Source organism: Castor canadensis, chromosome 7 (assembly GCF_047511655.1).
Source record: "Castor canadensis chromosome 7, mCasCan1.hap1v2, whole genome shotgun sequence".
NCBI lineage: Eukaryota > Metazoa > Chordata > Mammalia > Rodentia > Castoridae > Castor > Castor canadensis.
In genome coordinates, this window is record NC_133392.1 from 78,206,480 (window position 1) to 78,225,054 (window position 18,575).

The 18,575-nt window shown below is 42.6% G+C and overlaps 1 protein-coding gene across 1 annotated transcript; it reads right to left on the bottom strand.

Moving 5' to 3' along the window:
* Positions 1–1,153: 1,153 nt before the first annotated feature.
* On the bottom strand, positions 1,154–17,179 carry Msmb (microseminoprotein beta). The gene is made up of 4 exons (XM_074077923.1): positions 17,045–17,179; positions 9,537–9,627; positions 8,344–8,449; positions 1,154–3,362 (listed from the first exon to the last, which is right to left on the bottom strand). The coding sequence occupies exons 2-4, from the start codon at positions 9,547–9,549 to the stop codon at positions 3,233–3,235; spliced, it is 249 nt and encodes an 82-aa protein (XP_073934024.1). The 5' UTR covers positions 9,550–9,627; positions 17,045–17,179; the 3' UTR covers positions 1,154–3,232.
* Positions 17,180–18,575: the final 1,396 nt, after the last annotated feature.

Genomic DNA, 18,575 nt, shown 5'->3' on the forward strand with positions numbered 1-18,575 from the left:
CAGAGTGCCGGCACGCTCTTTCCATGCCCTTGCTCAGTGTCCTTTCACCCCTAAGAAGTCAAATTAAAGGAAGCATTTTTTTTTTTAAGATAAATACTGTGCGGAGAACTATCCTCAATGACTTTCTTACACCAAATATCCTCACAAAGTAGATATTATTTAACTTTAACGTTCAAAAGCAAAAATGCATGTCAGAAGACTCAAAGACCATATAATGTCTGATTCTGAGACACCTCTCCCTGGGGTGGAAGTTAAGCATTGTTAGAGCGCTATTAAATACTGTTAAGGCACTGTTGCTGACAAGCCTTTGTTATAAGCACCCTTCTGAAAGTTTATTTTACCTTAACATGTACTGAGATGCTGAGGTCTGGGAAGACTTAACTCAAATTGACAGCTGCTAGGCCCTTCCCCACTGCCCAGCTTCCTTGAGCAGCTGGACAACCCTCATGCTAACACTTAAAGTACAATCTGGCTTTAGAAGGCACTGACCCAGCAAGCAGCTTGCACCCTGACTTATGCTACCCAGGCCAGAGGGGGAACACTTCATTCCCCTGGTAGCCCAGAAGGCTGTGATTGGTGACAGGAACTGCACTTATCACAACACCTTCTAACTGCATAAGCAAGCTGCCCAATTCACTGTAAGCTGCTGGAGGACACCCACATATGCTGGTTCCTCTACTGTTGAATATGAGATCCAAAGACTTTCTCTCAAATGGTCTTGCCTACCTTTGCTGAGCTGGTAACCCCAAAAAGAAGAGAAGAAGAAAGAGACTGCGGCAAGAGAGGCAAGCCATGCCACTGCCCTAGCTATCAAGAGCCTCAGCCAAAATCTCAAGGCCCAGAATCTTGTGCTGCTGCCCTAGCTGTCAAGAGCCCAGGGCCAACTGCCACTGCCCACAAATACCCACCCAGGGCCCACTGTAACCGAAGGAGCTTCTTGCCTACCCATAATTTCCCTTTGGGTAGAGTAGAAAGACCCTAGACAGTTAGTTGATAACAATTTTGCTTAGATGCAGACCAAGTCAAATTCTTTTCTCAAACACATTTTTATTTTTAATTGACACATAGTTATTATACATGTTTATGGGGTAGAATGTTACCTTTCAATGCATATATACAATGTGTGATGATCAGATCAGGGTAATTAGCATATCTATCACTTCAAACATCATTTTGTGTGTGTGGAGGGGGACACTGAAAATTCTCTTTACTAGCTGTTTTGGAATATCCAATTGTCACCAACCACAGTTGTCCTACTATACTGTAGAGCATTAGAAGTTATTCCTATATAACTGCACTCCAGTACCCATTAACAGACTAATCAAATTCTTAGAGACAGAAAGAGAACAATAAGTGCCAGGCTGGAGAGGAGAGGAAGGACTTATTGCTTAATAGGTATAGAGTTTCAGTAAAATGGCTTAAATGACACATTTTATGTTATGTAAATTTTGCCAGTTTTTCTTCTCCTCCTCCTTCCTTTCTGTGGTGCTAGGGGTTAAACACAGGGCTTGTGCATGCTAAGCAAGTACTCTTTCTTCCACTAAACTACCCTACCCCTTAGTTTTTTGAGACAGGGTCTCACTGTGTAGCCCAGGCTGACCTTGAATTTATAATCCTTCTGCCTCAACCTCCCAATGCTAGGATTATAGGTGTGCACCACATGCCCAGCTCACAATTTTTTTTAAAGACTGAGTAAATGAATGCCAGAAGCTAGATCCTAACCCACATCACCTGACTCCAAAGTGTATACTGTGTACACCAAAGCACAACACACAATTTTCCACTGCCTTCTACTATGTTGTTTTTCCTTCATATTCTTTCCAGCATGACACGATCCACATTGGAATTTTTTGTTTGATTTATTTGTGACCAGAAGATAAAATGGGACTTTTGTCCCAGTTTTGACTAAGGTCCAAGCCAATTGCTTCCCCATTTCCCAGTAAAGGACAGGATCATAATAGGGTTTTATGGGTCCCACCCAAGAGTGACTCCTACAAGAGGCAAGTGACTCAACAGGAAATGGGAAACATACATTCAGATGCAGAAGCTATGAGAGCAGTTGTAGCCTGTGAATGGAAGGGGAGTTATAGAGAAAGAGAACCAGCAGGGAATTGTCCCAGAGGACCACAAAAGCCCCAAAAGGAAGCCTGTCTTGATCACCTCCTCAGGCAGAAGGAGCCAAGACCATGTTGTGCTCTTAACTCTTCTGTCCCCCATTCCCTCTTCAAGTCAGATGCAGACTATGGAATGAGACTTTTATGTAACCCAAAGTGACAAACACTTCCTTATTACTGGTAGATGACCATAATAGCTGAAGGGACTACATAGATTGCTCAAGAGGTCACATAGCATGTTTAAACAGGTAGGGTTAAAGGTGGAAGAAGTAAAGTTCTCACCACTTGCCCACTGATTGTTTAGCAAATAGCTGTACTTCTCTGTGGTCTGTCACATGCATATGTCTCACTGTAAGCCCTGAGGGACCAAGACCCTGACCTCTCTGGTTCACTGCTATATCCCCAGCCCCAGTGCTGCCCAGGCACTTAGAACAGTGTTGAATGAACACGTTTCCTGCCACAGAAACTGGAAAAAGAGAATTGTCACTGTTTCAAATCACTCTGTTCTAGGTGGTCCGTGTGCAGCAATAGATAACTGATACTGGAGTCCTGTATGCAGGCCATTCCCACCACAGGCGGAGCCCTGGCTTTGAGTTCCCTTGTCAGACTGCAGGAGCACTCTTTAAGGCTGTCCTGCTCTGATCTGCTCTAACCTTGGGCAAACATGTTCTGGGAACATAGCAGAGAGGACACTCCCTGAAGAGGATGGAAAGTTAAACATGAATATCTCAAAACAAAAGAAGGGATCTAAAGTCATCTCTGAACACACTTATTTTCTCATTCTCCACAAGAAATCAGGACACAGGCAGCAGAATGCTGACATATCAGAAGTGGTCCCTTAGAAAAGGATGTGTGATGACCTGTTGGAATATAGGAAAAAATATCATACCTTTTACTTTTATTTATTTCCATCTTTTAATGTTTATAGTCTTTATAATGTGCATTAAACCAGTGCAAACATAATTAGTAAATTTAAAGTATACCCATATTCAAGTGTTTGCTCAAAAAAATTTTACTATTTTTTCACATAGTCACAGACTATTTGAGGCCATAGGAGAATGGGCCTTGCCTGGGAGGGCCTAGGCCCCCTAAGGCTGGGAGCACTGGGTCCAAACCCATTAAACTATCCAGGAAAGGACAACGCATTTCTTTCTTGGATCATCTCGCTCCACCACGCTATAGGTGCAGTTCTTCCGGTTGAAGATTTTCTGGCACTTCCTTTTGTCATAACTCACAGGTATAGGAAGTCTGTCATTGAGATAAGATCAAGACCTGTTAGAAAAGAAAGGACACCTAGCTACCCCAGCCCACTACCCAGGCCTGCTCTGTGAGGAAGCAGCCCATACCCTAGCTGATTGGAGGCCCCCTCACCAACTTAAGGCCTTCCCTTGGCTGGCAGTCCTAAAGTTTTGTCTCCAGGAACCAGAAGCTGTCTGTACCATAGCATCACATAGAACATCCCTAACATTGATCCTCCACTTCATCCTGCAAACACACAAGGACAGGGGGAAGTTCTGGCAGTTCCAGAAGCCTGTCTGGGCTAGTCTAGGGCCAGGAGTCTTTTTCCAGCCAGGGTCTCCCCACTCTCCCTATTCAGAAAGTGGCCTGCAGTAATGTTGCTAGAATGTGGTAGGAAAAGACTTGTCCCCAGCCCTGGCATGGCAGCATGTTAAAAGAGAAACTAAACCAAACACCACAGGCCAGTACATGGAATCCAAGAAAGAAGCTGATAGAAATGGGATCACCTTCCTAGAAAAATCCACCTACACATTCAGTGGTACCAGCAATTTTAGCGTCCAGTGCCCCTGGAAGCCCATCCCCAGGTTCTGTGGTTAAATCACCTTGCCCAAGTGTGCTGACGCCACCAACCCAGTGCCCTTTCTGATAATGTTTGCTTCTAAAAGGTGACCTTTGACTTTCTTTTTCTTTTTTTTTTCCAGTATTGGGGTTTGAACTCAGGACTTCATGCTTGCTAGGCAGGTACTCTACCACTTGAGCCACTCTGCCAGCCCAACCCTTGACTTTTACTGTAACTAAAGAGGATATTTCAATTCTCTTCCCAAAGCTGTCCTAAGCCAATGTTGTTCTTCTATCTTAACTGTCTGTTTCTCAGGACACCTGAATTTGCAGTCTTCCATGGTGCAATGAGAACCAACCAGGGCACAGGCCACTGAACCCAGAGGATGGGTCACAACACAGACCTATGAGAATGGTCTCCTGTAAGTGGAAGCAAACTCTGGAATCTTGCCATTGGCTGTAAGGTTCTGGCTTAATTCTTCTTAAGACTAATAAATAGCTAAATTAAAGTACACAATATTTTGAAGAGTTTTAATGAGCTGGAATAGTACAATACTAGAATATTAAGTTGAAAAATCAGACCACAAAATTTCAATATAAAGCTCAATGTCCACTATGTAAAAGGAAAAAAGGTAGAGAAAAGAGAAAGAAATTAGTATAAAATGTTAAAGATTATTACTTTCAGCAGTGGGATTATAAGCAAGTTTTTTTTTCTTTTCTTGTATGTTCATTGCAGTACTGTTTACTATAAACTAGTGTCCATCAATAGATGAATAAATAGACAAAACATAATATAGCAACCTCATGGAACAATTACTCCAGTATAAAAAGGAATGATGTCCTAACCTTGAAAACTTGTTGAGTGAATAAGCAAGACACAAAGGGGCAAACATTGTGTGAGTTCATTTACATGAAATATCTAGAACAGGCAATTTTATAGACAGAAAGTAGATTAGAGGTTACCAGGGCAGGGCAGAGGAATGGATGTTATTTCTTAAGGACACAGTTTTGGTTTGGGATCATTAAATAGTTTTGAAAATAGTGGTAATGGTTACACAACATTGTAAATGTACTTACTGCCACTAATTGTGTACCTTAAAATGGCAAACATATTTATCATAATAAAAATGTTTGAAGTAGTGGTTATTGAAGAGATACCTATTCTTTTACAAGTTTTTGGTGGAAAGTGAAATTGCATAATTCTGCTACCTATGTGCAAGTACAAATTGCTATAGCAAAGAGCATATCACAGGATGCATATTTTAATTCAAACCAGACCTAGCATTGTAGATGAAACAGATACGAGAGATGAAAGGGGATCCTATAGACATGAGGTAATCAGATGTCCAGAGCTGGAGACTGGATGACCTTAACTCTTTGCCTCTTTCACTGAGTCTGAACAGTGTTGGGCCTAGGCAGAGTAGAAGTTGAGACATTTCCAGCAATCTGCCCAAGCTGCCTCTTCCTGGACCTCTAGACACTGAATACCTAGAGATCAGGGCATGTCTTCACCCCATAGAGGGTGCAATGTGTCTAAAAATTCTCCCATAGAAAGCTTAATCCAAATCTGAATTTTACTACAGCAAAAAAAAAGTTCATGAGAAAAACAGACTTGGTAGGAGGTGAGGCAATTCCAAAGAAGGAGTTGATTATGAACAGTAGGGAGATTCATTTCCCCAGGATGGAACAGTGTGTCAAATGGAACAGACTACATGTCAGGAGAGGGAAAAAAGGGTACGTTGATCTTTGACCACGTGCCAGTCATTGTCACAGATTCAGGGGACACAGACCAAGGCATAGAGGAAATATTTATTAAAGTTGAATGCAGAATTTTATTTAGTTCTCCTGTCCACTGGATTATCCCTATTTTACAGTGAGGAGCCTGAGGCTCAGAGAGACTCAGAAATTTATCAAGGTACATATAGCTAATATACAAGGGAGTGAAAACTCAGACCAGATTATTCTGAGTCCAGCATTGAAGCTCTTCTCACTTCATTAGCAGGAGGAGTCCTTGCTCAATCCAAGGTTCATAGGAACCCCAAAAGAAGGTCCTGTTGATGTGCTATGATGACACAGCAATGATAGGCAAGGGCCACTTTGCCACTATGGAAGGAGGAATGCTTTGCTAGCCCTTAACCTGATGGGGATCTAACCACACTTTGTGGTCACACTGACACTTGCTACATAGACAAAGCCAATCATCTGGAGCCACAAAATCAAGATTCACCTGTAACATGGAGTGATCCAACCAGTGCAATGCCTGGGAACCTGCTCCAGACAGCCTGCCAGCTAGTCTCCCAAACTGATGCGTCTCTTGCTTTATTACGCATTTACCGTGAAGCCAGCTCAATCAATGTGAGCAGAATTTTCCAGACATTTAAACTTCAATAGGACTTAGGTATTCTCAAATAACTCAAGTGCTCACTCCTCTCTTAATTGGTAGTATTAGAGACTCTCCAGACACTTATTAAAATTCTGTGGGATGGGGGAGTGGCTCAAGTGGTAGAATACCTGCCTAGCAAGCATGAGGCCCTGAGTTCAAACCCCAGTACCACCAAAAAAAAAAAAAAAAAAAGTCAGACTCAGAAGTATGTTTAGGAAATGCTGTTTTACATCAATGCTTCTGTCATCAAAACCCCTCCTGTTAGGCTAAGGGTATAACTCAGTGATTCAGTATTTGCCTAGCATGTGTGAGGCCCTGGGTTCAATCCCCAGAATAACAAAAACAAAAATAAAACCAATCTTATTCTTGAAAAACACTACAGGCCATTGAGGGTTGACAGGAAGACATCAGATGGATTTGGGGGTGGGGAAGGGCTCGGGGTTGGGAATGTAGTGTCCAGTACAGATGTTTCTGCAAGTACTCTGTGTTCTGTCTGCCCAAGAACTTTTAGCATCCATAGCAACCCAATAGAAAACATCTACATAACCGCTTGGCTGCCTTGAGCTCAACTTGAGCAGCAAAACAACACAGGGTCTACAGTACAAGATATACTACACGTCATCCCCAGCACCTCACCACTCTTCACTCCTCCTGTGCTCAGACCACTCCTGTTCTTGCAAATCTCCAAGGTCAAAGCTACAGTGAGCATAAGGACAACTTCAAAAATAACATCAAGAAACCTATTTGAGCATAAGTATTTAAGAGTAAAGATACTGACCAAAGTTCAAAAACAACTTTAAAAAAAAACTGAGGCAGAAGCAACCCAAGTGCCCATCAAGAGATGAGTGGATACACATAGGGTGGAATTTACATACAGTAGAAGAATACAGACCTTGCAAAGGAAGTAATTTCTAACACACGCTACAACATGCATAAACCATAATGAGGACATTTTGCTACGTGTAGCAAATTGTTCTCAAGAGGACAGATACTGTAAGATTCCACTTATATGAGGTTTCCAGAGTAGTCAGTCACATTTATAGAGACAGAAAGGAGAACGGTGGTTGCCAGGGACTAGCAGAAAAAGGAACTACAGAGTGAATGTTTGATTAAACTTTCAGTTTAATTTGGGACTTTGGTTTGTTTTTTATTTGATTTGGTTTTTTGAGACAGGTTGTTGCTATGTAGACCAAGGTGGCCTCAAATTCATGATCCTTCTACCTCAGGCTCCTGAATCAGTGCTGGGAGGGTAGGCAAATACCACCAGACCCTACTGTTTTCCTGTTTTTGTTTTACATTTTTGAGTTTTTTGAGCTGGGAAGATTATGTTGCCCAGGCTAGTCTGGAACTCCTGAGTTTAAGCACTCCTCCCAGCTCAGTCTCCTGGGTAATTAGAACCTGCAGGTTCATGCCATCACACCTGGCTTCAGAGTTTTGGTTTTACAAGATGAAAAGACTCTGGAGGTCAGTAGAGGTGATAGTTGTACTTAATGCTGTATGAATGTACTTAATGCTGTTGAACTGTATAATTAATGCTTAAAATGGAAAGGTTTTATGTTATGTCTATTTGACCACAAGAAACAGGACTGAGAATTAATCCTACTCCCCACCACAACATCAAGAGTGAACCCTAAGTGAACTAAGGACACTGGGTGATGACAATGTAGGTTCATACCCTATGGTAAATGCGCCCTCTGGTGGGCAAAGTTGGTAATGGAAGAGGCTGGACGTGGAGGTGGGTATGAGGAAGATGTACAGCAAATCTCTGTACTCCACATTGTTGTACATCTAAAACTGCGCTAAAAAAATAGTCCACTAAAAAAACAGCTGGGAATCGTGGTACAAAGTTGCAGCCCCAGCTACTTGTGAGGCTGAGGCAGGAGGATCACCTGAGTCCAGAGGTTCAAGATCAGCCTAGGCAACATAGTGAAGCCACATCTCAAAACACAAACAAAAACAAAACTCAGAAGGATGGGATTTGACTGAGGAGAGTAGCTGCTCTTCAGAAACAGCCACGTCCTCCTTTACTACCACTGGCCTGAGACTTACTTGCTACAGCATTGAATTCCAATTTCTCCACAGACACATCTCTCACAGTTCACAGTATCCCACATCGACGCCAGCTGGTGTAGTTCTCCATCAGGGTCCTTGCATTCTAGAACAAAATGCACACATTAGCAGCAGAGACCCCAACTCCTGCAACAGGACTAAGACGCTGAGGCCAGCCCCTGACTCTCGACGACAGGCAGTTTTCAAGGCGTCTAAGAAAGTGCTTCTGCATTCACCTGTGGCTAAATTCCAGTACTGTCCATGCCACTGTTATGTTTCTTACAGCAAGCTTGACCCTTCCAGATTTTATTTCAGAACAGACATTTCAAGAACAGAACCTTGCTCTTTCATTAGGTAGCTATTATGGCACTTAGGGGGCCAGCTTGCTCCTGCTGGATTATCTCTGGGTAAATACCTCACATTTCCACTTCCTTTGCTTTGCACTAGTGGTTCTCAATCTGGGGTGACATGTGAAACATTGTAGGTACTTAAAAAACATGCCCAGGCTGGGGGTGTAGCTCAGTGTAGAGTATATATTTAGCATGCCCTGGGTTCAATTCCCAGCACCAAAGGAAACAAACAAAATACCTCTCTATGTCTGAGTTCCAACCCAGGAAAAAGAAATCAGAATCTCTGTGTGTGAGGCCTATGCCACCTTATTTTTAGAAAACTCTCCAAGGAATTCAAATGTTCAACCAAGGTGAGAACTGTTGTCTTAGCTCCTTGGTGGTCCAAGTGTATTTGAAGGACGGGGGCCTCCTTGAACATCACACTTCTACACTCGCCTTCAGATACAGTGACTCAGAAGTTGCATATAACCAGCTCCTATGGAGTGAGTAAGCACAATAAACTTGTACAAACTTTGGAATAAGCCATGGTTCTCAACCCTGGCTGCATGGAAAAATCAATCAAAGAGCTTTTAAATATGCAGGTCTGACCCCACACAATATAATTCACCTGCTCTTAGATGATGACTGAGCACTTGAAAGTTTCAAAAGCTCTCTTGGCAGTTCTCATCCAACTAGAATTGAGAATGACTGTCCTGTTTGCTGGACAAGCTGAAGTACCTTATTTTACTCCATTTCGGTATTTGTGCCAACTCTCCTTTCCATGTACACTCAGAACCTTATAGTTTATCTACCCAGCTGCAATAGCGTAAGAAACATCCAGAACATTGGAAAGCCAGGACTTACCTCCATCCTGCATGCCTGGTATGTAATAGCAGAATGCATCACATGAAGTCACAAAGGTGGCAAGGACCACAAGACTCCCCAGGAGAGGTTTCTGTAATGTAAGGAAAGGTCAGGGATGGAGAATGAGTGAATCCAGATGTTATCCTTGACTGTCATGTACAAAGGTCCCCTGATGAGCTCTGACAAAGTTTTGAGGGTGGAGTGTCAAACCTTGGCATAGAAAGACTAAAAGTGAGTCTAAAATCACAGATATATGTTGTAAATGTCACAACATACCCCCAGTTACAACAATAATATGAAAATTTTTAAAAAATTCAATCACAGAGAAAAAAATCACAAAGCAATAAGGATAGATTACTGTTATATTACAGAAGTTTAGGAAGCCCTTACAGACAAGGTGACTTTTTAGCTGTTTTGCAGAATATGTAGAATTTAGAGAACAGAAATGGAGAAGAGGAAGAGAATTTTATGAAGAAAATAAAACACTGACAAAGACACAGAGCCAACAAAAATGCGGTTGTAGGCTCTCTGGAGCCAAATGCTAGTTACAGAGTAGGAAGGTGGGTTGGGGCCAAGTTAAAACAGACCATGCAGCTAAGAGCCACATTTTGCAGGTGATACAGGATTTAAATTTTTAAATTTTTCTTTTTTTTTAGGGTGCAGGTGCAGAGCATCAAACCCAGGGCCTCAGGTATGCTAGGTAAACCCTCTACTACTGAGCCACCCTCTAACCCTGATGGCCACATCAGTTAATCTGGCTTGAAAGCAGAAGGACCAGATGTGATACATAGACAAGTGTTAATGTGGTACTTCCAGGAATCTTTAAAAAGGAAGATGGGGTGAAGATAGTTATTTTGAAAGATGCCTAAAATTATGAAGCGATGCAACCTGAGGTAGTATGTTACTGACAGAAGTATAGAAAGATAAGCCTGGTATGGTGGCACATGCCAGCAATCCCATTGCTCAGGGTATAGAGGCAGGAGGATTGAGAATTCAAGGCAAACCTGGACTACAAAAGGAGACCTTGGGTGAAAAATGAAAGAAAAAGCTGAGCGTTGGTGGCTCAAGCATGTAATACTGGCTACTCAGGAGGCAGAGATTAGGAGGATCGAAGTTCGAAACCAGCCGTGGCAAATAGTTCATGAGACCTCATCTCAAAAAACCCTTCACAAAAATAGGGCTGGTGGAGTGGCTCAAGGTGAAGGCCCTGAGTTCAAACCCTAGCACTGAAAAAAAGGAGGGAAGGAAGGAAGACTTAAGAGTAGAAAGTCAAATACAGTGATTGGGCTGGTGGAGTGTCTCAAGTGAGAGTGCCTGCTTAGCAAGTGCAAGACCCTAAGTTCAACCCTCCAGTACTGCCAAAAAAGCCAAAACAAACAAAAAATTGTGTGTTTAAAATAAACAAGGCCTTTTTTTTTTTTAGACAGGGTCACACTGTATAGCCAGGCTGGCCTTGAACTTGAACTTGACATCCTCTCAATCTCCCAAGTACTGGGGTTATAGGTAAGTATCACCATATCTGGGCTAAATATGATCATTGAGATCTATGGAGAGTATTTAGTAAATGGTATTAAAACAAGTAGTAGATTACTTGGGGGAATAAGCAAAATTAACTTCCTACTTTAGTCCCCCCAGTGCAATAAATTCTGAAAGGGTCTTCTCTGCAGCGGGAGCAGCTCTCCTGCCATAGCCCTAGAGCCCCTGAAAATGTATGCCTGCTCTGTGTTTGCCTCCATGACTGCCTCTGTGCACTGATGCTGAAAGGACCAAAAACACTGGCCTATGAGGGCCACAATCTCCCAACCTCTGCCATCTCAAAGGACATGGCCAAGTTCACTGGGGCTGGGGCTGCCACAGCCACAGCTGGGGTGATCAAACCCAGAGCTCTTCTGAAGAAGCCAGTCTTCTATGCTCTTCTGGGCTTCCTCTCAGAGGACAGGAGCTCTCATACTTGATGGTGACCTTTGTCATCCTCTTTGCCACAAGAAGGAGCTGTCTCCACCTCCCAGGTCTCCTCTGCCCTATATGCTCCTTTCCCACACCGCCTGGGCAGACTGGGGAAAGTGGTTAGTCAGGATTTGACAGAGGGAAGACAAATAAATACTATATTAAGAAGATAATTTAAAATTTTCTAAAAGAATCCCAGTATACAATAAGATCACAAAATAATTACAGAAAATATAGGCAAATAATTATGTTATTTTAAGCATTGAAAAAAAATAAATTTGAGTAAGTAAAAGTTGTAAGGACATAAATTCAAAGGGTACCAGATATTAGACAATGGCACTATATGAGGAATTTTTATAAAACCACAGAAATGAAAAATGTCTTAGTGAAAAAATGGCAAGGGAAATAAAGGGCCATTTCACAGACACAAAAAGAAATGATGAATAAATGCATGCAAAAGTTCAACTTACTGATAATAAAAGAAAAATAAAATAAGTAAATAAGTAAATAAATAAAAGTAGATAAAATAGAACCATTGGCAACAGTCATTTAATTTATAATGGAGGGAAATCGGACATATTATGATAAACACAGAGTGTTTATGTGATAACAACTGTTAGTGAGAGCGAGTTGATGGTGTGCATCAAAATTCTGAAGACCCTTTACAACTTTGGAGATCATGTTTTCACTTCTAAGACCCGACTTTTAAGAAGAATGGTATGCAGATGAAGATAAACTCTCCCTCCCCTCCCCAAGGATGCTCACTGCAATGGGAAAACAGAAAAACACAAAACGCCCACTAATACAGCTGTTTGGGAACATGGTGTCTCAGAAAAAGTTCTGGCAAGGTGACAAGGTGAGAGGAGAAAAGACAAGAACAAGTGGTTGCTAGGTATCAGTAAGTGAAAGGAGCCAGAAGCAGATCACAAGCAGCCTGGGTGGATTGCAGGGATAGAGAGACACTCAGAAACAGACTGAAGGTTATATACCAAGTTTTAATAGGGCATTTTTGGGTGATGTGGTTATGACATCTTTCTTCTGTTGGATTTTCCTCTTATTTTCTAAATTTTCTACAGTGAAATGCATTTTTCAGGCTGGTGGAATGGCTCAAGGGGTAGAACACCTGCCTAGCAAGTGTGCGGCCCTGAGTTCAAACCTCAGTACCACCTAAAAATAAAATAAAAGAAAATGCATTCTTATAGGCATAAAAAGATAAGTTTTATTTTGTTCTTCTTTTTTAGTGAGAAAAAGTCTCACTATGTAGCTCAGACTGGCCTTGAGTTCGAAATCCTCCTGTGTCTGCCACCCAAGTGCTAGTGTTACAGTGTACACCATCATGACCTGTCTGAATTCTTTACAAAAAACAAACAAAATCTCTCAATGCACCAAGACTTGAAATTGTGCTGAATCTTTGCATTTCATTATTCTTTATTCTTCTGCATAATCTTCAGATCAAAAATCCCATTTTTCTCTCCAAATAGCCAGCCTTGTTGACAGAATGTCTGCTCCTTCATATAGAAAGAAGACTTCTGGTGGGCTGTGGTGACCATGGAGTCTTGGGAAGGGTCTGGTTTCACTGAGTTACAGAACAAGGGACTCACTGGAGATAAGCCAGGGCTACAGCCCAGGGCAAGTGGGCTGACAGAATCCCCCTACCTCCCACCATCTGAGACAGAGACATAAGACTTTTTAAATGACCAGAGATGGAGTCCAAACAGGGCCACAGGGGAGACCAAGTTAGTTATTTTTTAGATCACCCACTTGACAATATCTCAGAAATAGCCTGCTACTGCTCTGTTTCTCTCTCTCTCTCTCTCTCCTCCTCCTTCCCTCTCTGTTTCCTGAACACTTGGGGGTTGGGCATCAGAATTCCCCAGGGAGTTGATAAAAAACACACACTGTCAGGTTCACTGTTGACAGACAGGGCCATGCCTGTGCATCTTTACGTAATCTCCCTGGTGAGATCCACAGGGAAAATAATTCAAACCAGTGTTGCTGTAATGAATATACAAATCCATGGAAGAACTTATTAAATAACATGCTTGAAGATTTTGCTTCAAGAATATTTGGGCTTATGCCCACAGTTCCCAGGTGATGCTGATGCCAACGGTCATAGCACCACCCCTGAGTAGAAGATGGTCCAAAGTCCTTCTCATCCCTGAATTCCATTCTACCCCCTGCCCTGCCTCCCTTCGTGTCTTCCTTTCTGCATTCTGTAACCATAAGCTCCTAACAGTACAGGCACAGGAGATTAAAGCCTTGAAGCAGCTTTCTAGGTCATGTGGTTTATTGCCCAGCCTTGGGGTGAAGCAGACAGATGGTGTCACCTTAGCAATTGTGTCCCATTTGGTTAAGTCAGGGGTTCAGGGTCTTCAGCAGGGCAAGCGTACTGCCAACTGTGCAGCATACTAAATTCACTCCAAGGCCACATGGAGGGTGAACTGGAGGAGGGGTCTGAGTGGAGGCTGGGAGGACACCACTCATTATTGTTCTACCACATGATTCTGTGTCAGAGAGCACTTTTGGCTTGAGTCAAGGCACAAGATCTCTTCCTGAGGACCTCCTCTGCCCTCATCTTGTTCTTCTGTCTAGCTGCCTGCTTCCTTCCTCTCATCCTTGGCAGGCCTGCAAGTGACCTTTAGTTGTAGTCCTTCTACTGCAATTATCTTGCAATAATTGGTTTAAGAAAGATCAAGTTTAAAGCAAGGGGGTGGGGGCAAGAGGGAGGGGGTCGGAGAAAAGGGAGGGGGTGGGGGGAAGAGGGGAGTAACGACCCAATCATTGTATGCACATATGAACAAAGAAAAATTTAAAAAAAAAAAAAAATTTAAAAACTTAAAAAAAAAGAGATCAAGTTTAACTTGAAGACAGAAAGGGGGCTTACATGGATTTTTACATATTTAGAAATAAGATTCTTTAACTTGCAGCCAAATGTAATTAAAAAAAAAAAAAACATGATTTTTTTGAGGCAGTGTCTAGCTATGTAACCCAGGCTGGCCTTGAACTAGAGATTTCTGCCTCAGTCTCCTAAGTGCTGGGATTATAGGCATACAAACCATGCCTGGCACAAGACTCTTTCTTTGGTCTGGTAGGATGGTTCAAGTGGTAGAGTGCCTGCCTAGCCAGCATGAAGCCCTGAGTGTAAACCCCAGTACCACAAAAAAAAAATCAACATTTTTTTCTTGATTCAATCTGGTACAGCAAAAAGGGCCTCTAATAGGCCCTTAAAGACTGTGTTGGTGAAAATCACTGACTCCTTATTTAGGCCCACAAATTAACTAAAGGCAGGAGAAAAGCTTAGCATTCCAGACTCCATTTTGTTTTTGTCTTTGTTCTAAGCCATTCACTTTGCAATCACCTTGGGTTCCAGGAATGATAGGACTGACTGATAACATCTTTATACCCAAAGAAAAGGAAAAGCAAAAACTCCAGATAGATCACCCTCCAGGCAACAATGATTCATTTATCCCTGACCAAAAATCGTACCCCTCACTCAAGTGATGACAGTGACAGCACCTTCTCCAGAACCTCTCCATAATGATCCACCAGTCTATACTGTGACTAGGACAGTTTAGTAATTATGCATACCTCTCCCTTCTTGCCCCCAGTTTTTTGTCTATTTTACCTATAGCTCACCCTGAAGATGGCTGAAGAGGAACTGAAATGCTGTCTTCCCATGTTTGCCTGTGCCATGAAATTCCTTTCTCTGCCCTTCATGTCTCTTTCCTTGAAGAGTGGCTGAACTTGACATACAGAATCCCAGGAGTTTGTACTTGGGGGTCTAAAACTCCAGTTTTGGACATAGGGAAAGCATTCATCTGAACAGTTTTTGAAACTCCTATTGCCCCATCCTTACTGAAGACAAATTAAATCAGTGTCTGCTGTGGGCATGGTATCAGTATTTTCAAAGATCCCAAGGCGAATTGACTAGACAGCCAAGTCCAGAAAGCCACTGGCCTAGAGAGAAAGCCATAGGGTTCTCATCTCAGCTCCCTTCAGGCTGTGGTGAGAACCCAATGGCAGCTTCTTCCCCTCCCCAGGTTCAGTTTCCTTGTCTGTAAAATGATGCATTGTTGAAGCTCTAAAATTACACTTAGTTTCACAGAAGGCCTGAGTTTTAGAGACACATCTGAAATCCACTGAATCCCAGAGTTAATGGAACAACAACTTAACTCTTAGAGAATAGAAATGGTGCTAAACTCATTAAGATTTTTCCAGGCGCCCAGACTTTCATTACACTTTACCCATAAAATGTAAGTAATATACTGAAGATTCGTCACCCAATTTACACTTACCACTAAATGCTATCCAGTGGAAATGCACATTACGGAATATCAAAATATGGCCTACCATTGTGACAAGCAGGTGAGCAGGACTCCTTGCCCGCAGGGACCTTCAAGAAAAGTCACAGCAAATATGAGTACTGGGTTGTGAATTTATACAGGAGAGAGTAAGCACACATTTGACATCCTTGGAGAGACAACGCACCAAGAACACCCTGAGTATTTACAGAGGGTTGATTCCCAACAGGAAATTGTGATTTCAGATGATTTATAAGTTACTCATATGTCATGTCTCCACCCCAATTATGTGTTTTATGTATTTACCCTTGTCCCCAGCCCTGACATTCATTTTTCCTTGGCCAGAAAGAGCAGAGGAGGAAAACTCAGGGCCTTCTGATTACTAAGCAGACACTATATCACTGGAGCCATGCTCCCAGCGCAGCCTTTTTTTGGTTATTGTTGGGGTTTGAACTCAAGACTGTGCTTGCAAAGCAGGCCTTCTAACCCTTGAGCCATACCTCCAGTCCATTTTGTTCTGGCTATTTGGGAGATGGGGTCTGTGAACTATTTGCCTGGGCTGGCCTTGAATCATGATCTTCCCAATCTTAGCCCTCCCAAGGAGGATTACAGATGCAATAATACTCAAAGAAATGAAGGCTTGGGAGCGCCAGTCCCAACACACCTGAAACACAGCTAGAGCTGGGTTTCAGAAAGGTATAAGAATAGCCCAACAGGTCAAGTGACAGGCCTATAGGGCTATGGCTAAGGCCCAGAAGGCACTGCCATTAGGATCTGGTGCCCATGGGGTCTGGTATTGAGGCAGGATAGAGAAAGGAAACATGAGAATCAGGAGACAGGAATCCAGAAATAAGCATTGTAGGGTCAGCAACAAGATGGCAGAAGAGTAGAAGCTTTCTCCATTGGGCTCTGTGAATAAGAGTCTGAATAAAGAAAAGACTACATACTGAAGAGCCAAAGACAGGAGAGCATGGGAGAAACACACAAAAAAAAGATAGGATGTCTGAAAAAAGATAGCAAATCAAAAAGATGACACAGAAACAGCTTTCCGTGCCCACCCCAGATCTCCCTGGGAGGAAGGGAAGTCGAAGCCTCTATGTGAAGGTAAGTTGCTGCTGCAACAGACTGGCAAAACTAGCTCTGGGACAATATTTACGCCACCCACAAATCCTAACTCCAGTACAAAGTTATCATGAGACAGTAGTTTTCCCCTGCACCACAAACCAGCAGCAAAAGAGGACAACCCTGCATTTCCCATACCTCAGAGAGCTGCAGCAAGGCAGTCACTATCTTGAGAGGGCCTGTGGACTGAGTCTGGCTTTCTTGAGATACCTGGCTGCAGAGAAGCCTTAACTTGTAGGAAGCTGAGAAGTTAAAGGGAGCTGGGGGTGGGAACTGGTGACCCAGCCTAACTGCCTGAGGGAACTCTCCAATGCAAAACACCAAGCTTTTCCAACAGCAAGTTAGTTATCTGAAGCTCCTGGCAGGCAGGCCAACAATTCAGGAAATTCAAAAAATCATACACCTGAGATTTCTGGGTCTCCAGAAGAAACCTGTGCCAGACACAAATGGAACCATCAGGGCGTTCCTGACAGGAAAATAGCAAAAAAACGCCAGAGATCAGCAGCCCCGCCCAATCCTGCTACAAATCCCTTATTGAGTAAGGTCAATTTAAAAAACAAAACACCCAGCCTCCACCTACTGAGAACTCCAGTTAGAGCATCTGCTTAATAGCAAACAATGACAGAAACAAGCTTCTAACTGAGCAAAGCTGGGATTTAAAACCTGGGGTGTTCCAGGTCTCCAAATCACAGTATCTGCTTGGGAGTCTGCCAATGGAGGCAGACATAGAGAAGGGGAGATTTTGACTGAGCACAGTGGGAAAGCAGCAAAAGGCACAGAGGTGGGTGGTCCTGCCCTCTCAAGCTGCTTGCCCCCAACTATCAGAAGGCGTGGCCCCACTGCTCTTCACATTTCAATGGAAAGTCACTCTCTCTCTGTCTCTGTCTCTCTCTCTCTCTTTCTCTCTCTTTCTCTCTCTCTCTCTCTCTCTCTCACACACACACACACACCCCAACCCAAAACAACTCAGAGGGAAAACTTTCCTTCTTTCCTTCATCATGCTCCCCTCACTTTCCCACACCCAACTACATCACACTCAATTTCCAATTTTTATACTTTTCAACCAGAGTTAAGCTTCAGATCATCCCCCTAGAAATCAGAATTTTGCTCTCATACAACCTTACTGGGGAGACAGATAAGGGTTCCAATTGTTCCTTACTCATTCAAATACTTTATTGATGAATTGTTAACCTTTCTACTGCAAGTTTCTCCACTCAACCAAGGAAATAAAAGAAAACTCAAACCAACATGATGCGCAGATGATAGTGGCAGGAATTTCAGGTGCTCGGGGTGCATTGCCTGAGGGCAGATATGTCTCTCAGGTGCAGACTGAAGCTTCCTGGGAAGGAGAGGTGTCTCCTTGACCATTTATCACCTTTTGGGACCTTCTGTAGTCCGTCCTTCAAACAGATGCACAAAGAACACTGTAGAAATTCAATCATGAAAAACCAAGGCAATATCTCACCTCCAAATTCCCACCACAACAACTCAACATCTGAATCTAAAGATAATGAATTGGTTAAAATGTCAGAGAGAGAATTCAGAAGCCAACTGCTAAAAATGTTCATTTATCTGTTTGAGATAAATGAACAGATAATGAAGATAAATGAAGTTAGGAAATCAATAAACAGATAAATGAAGTTAGGAAATCAATGCAAGACCTAGACAA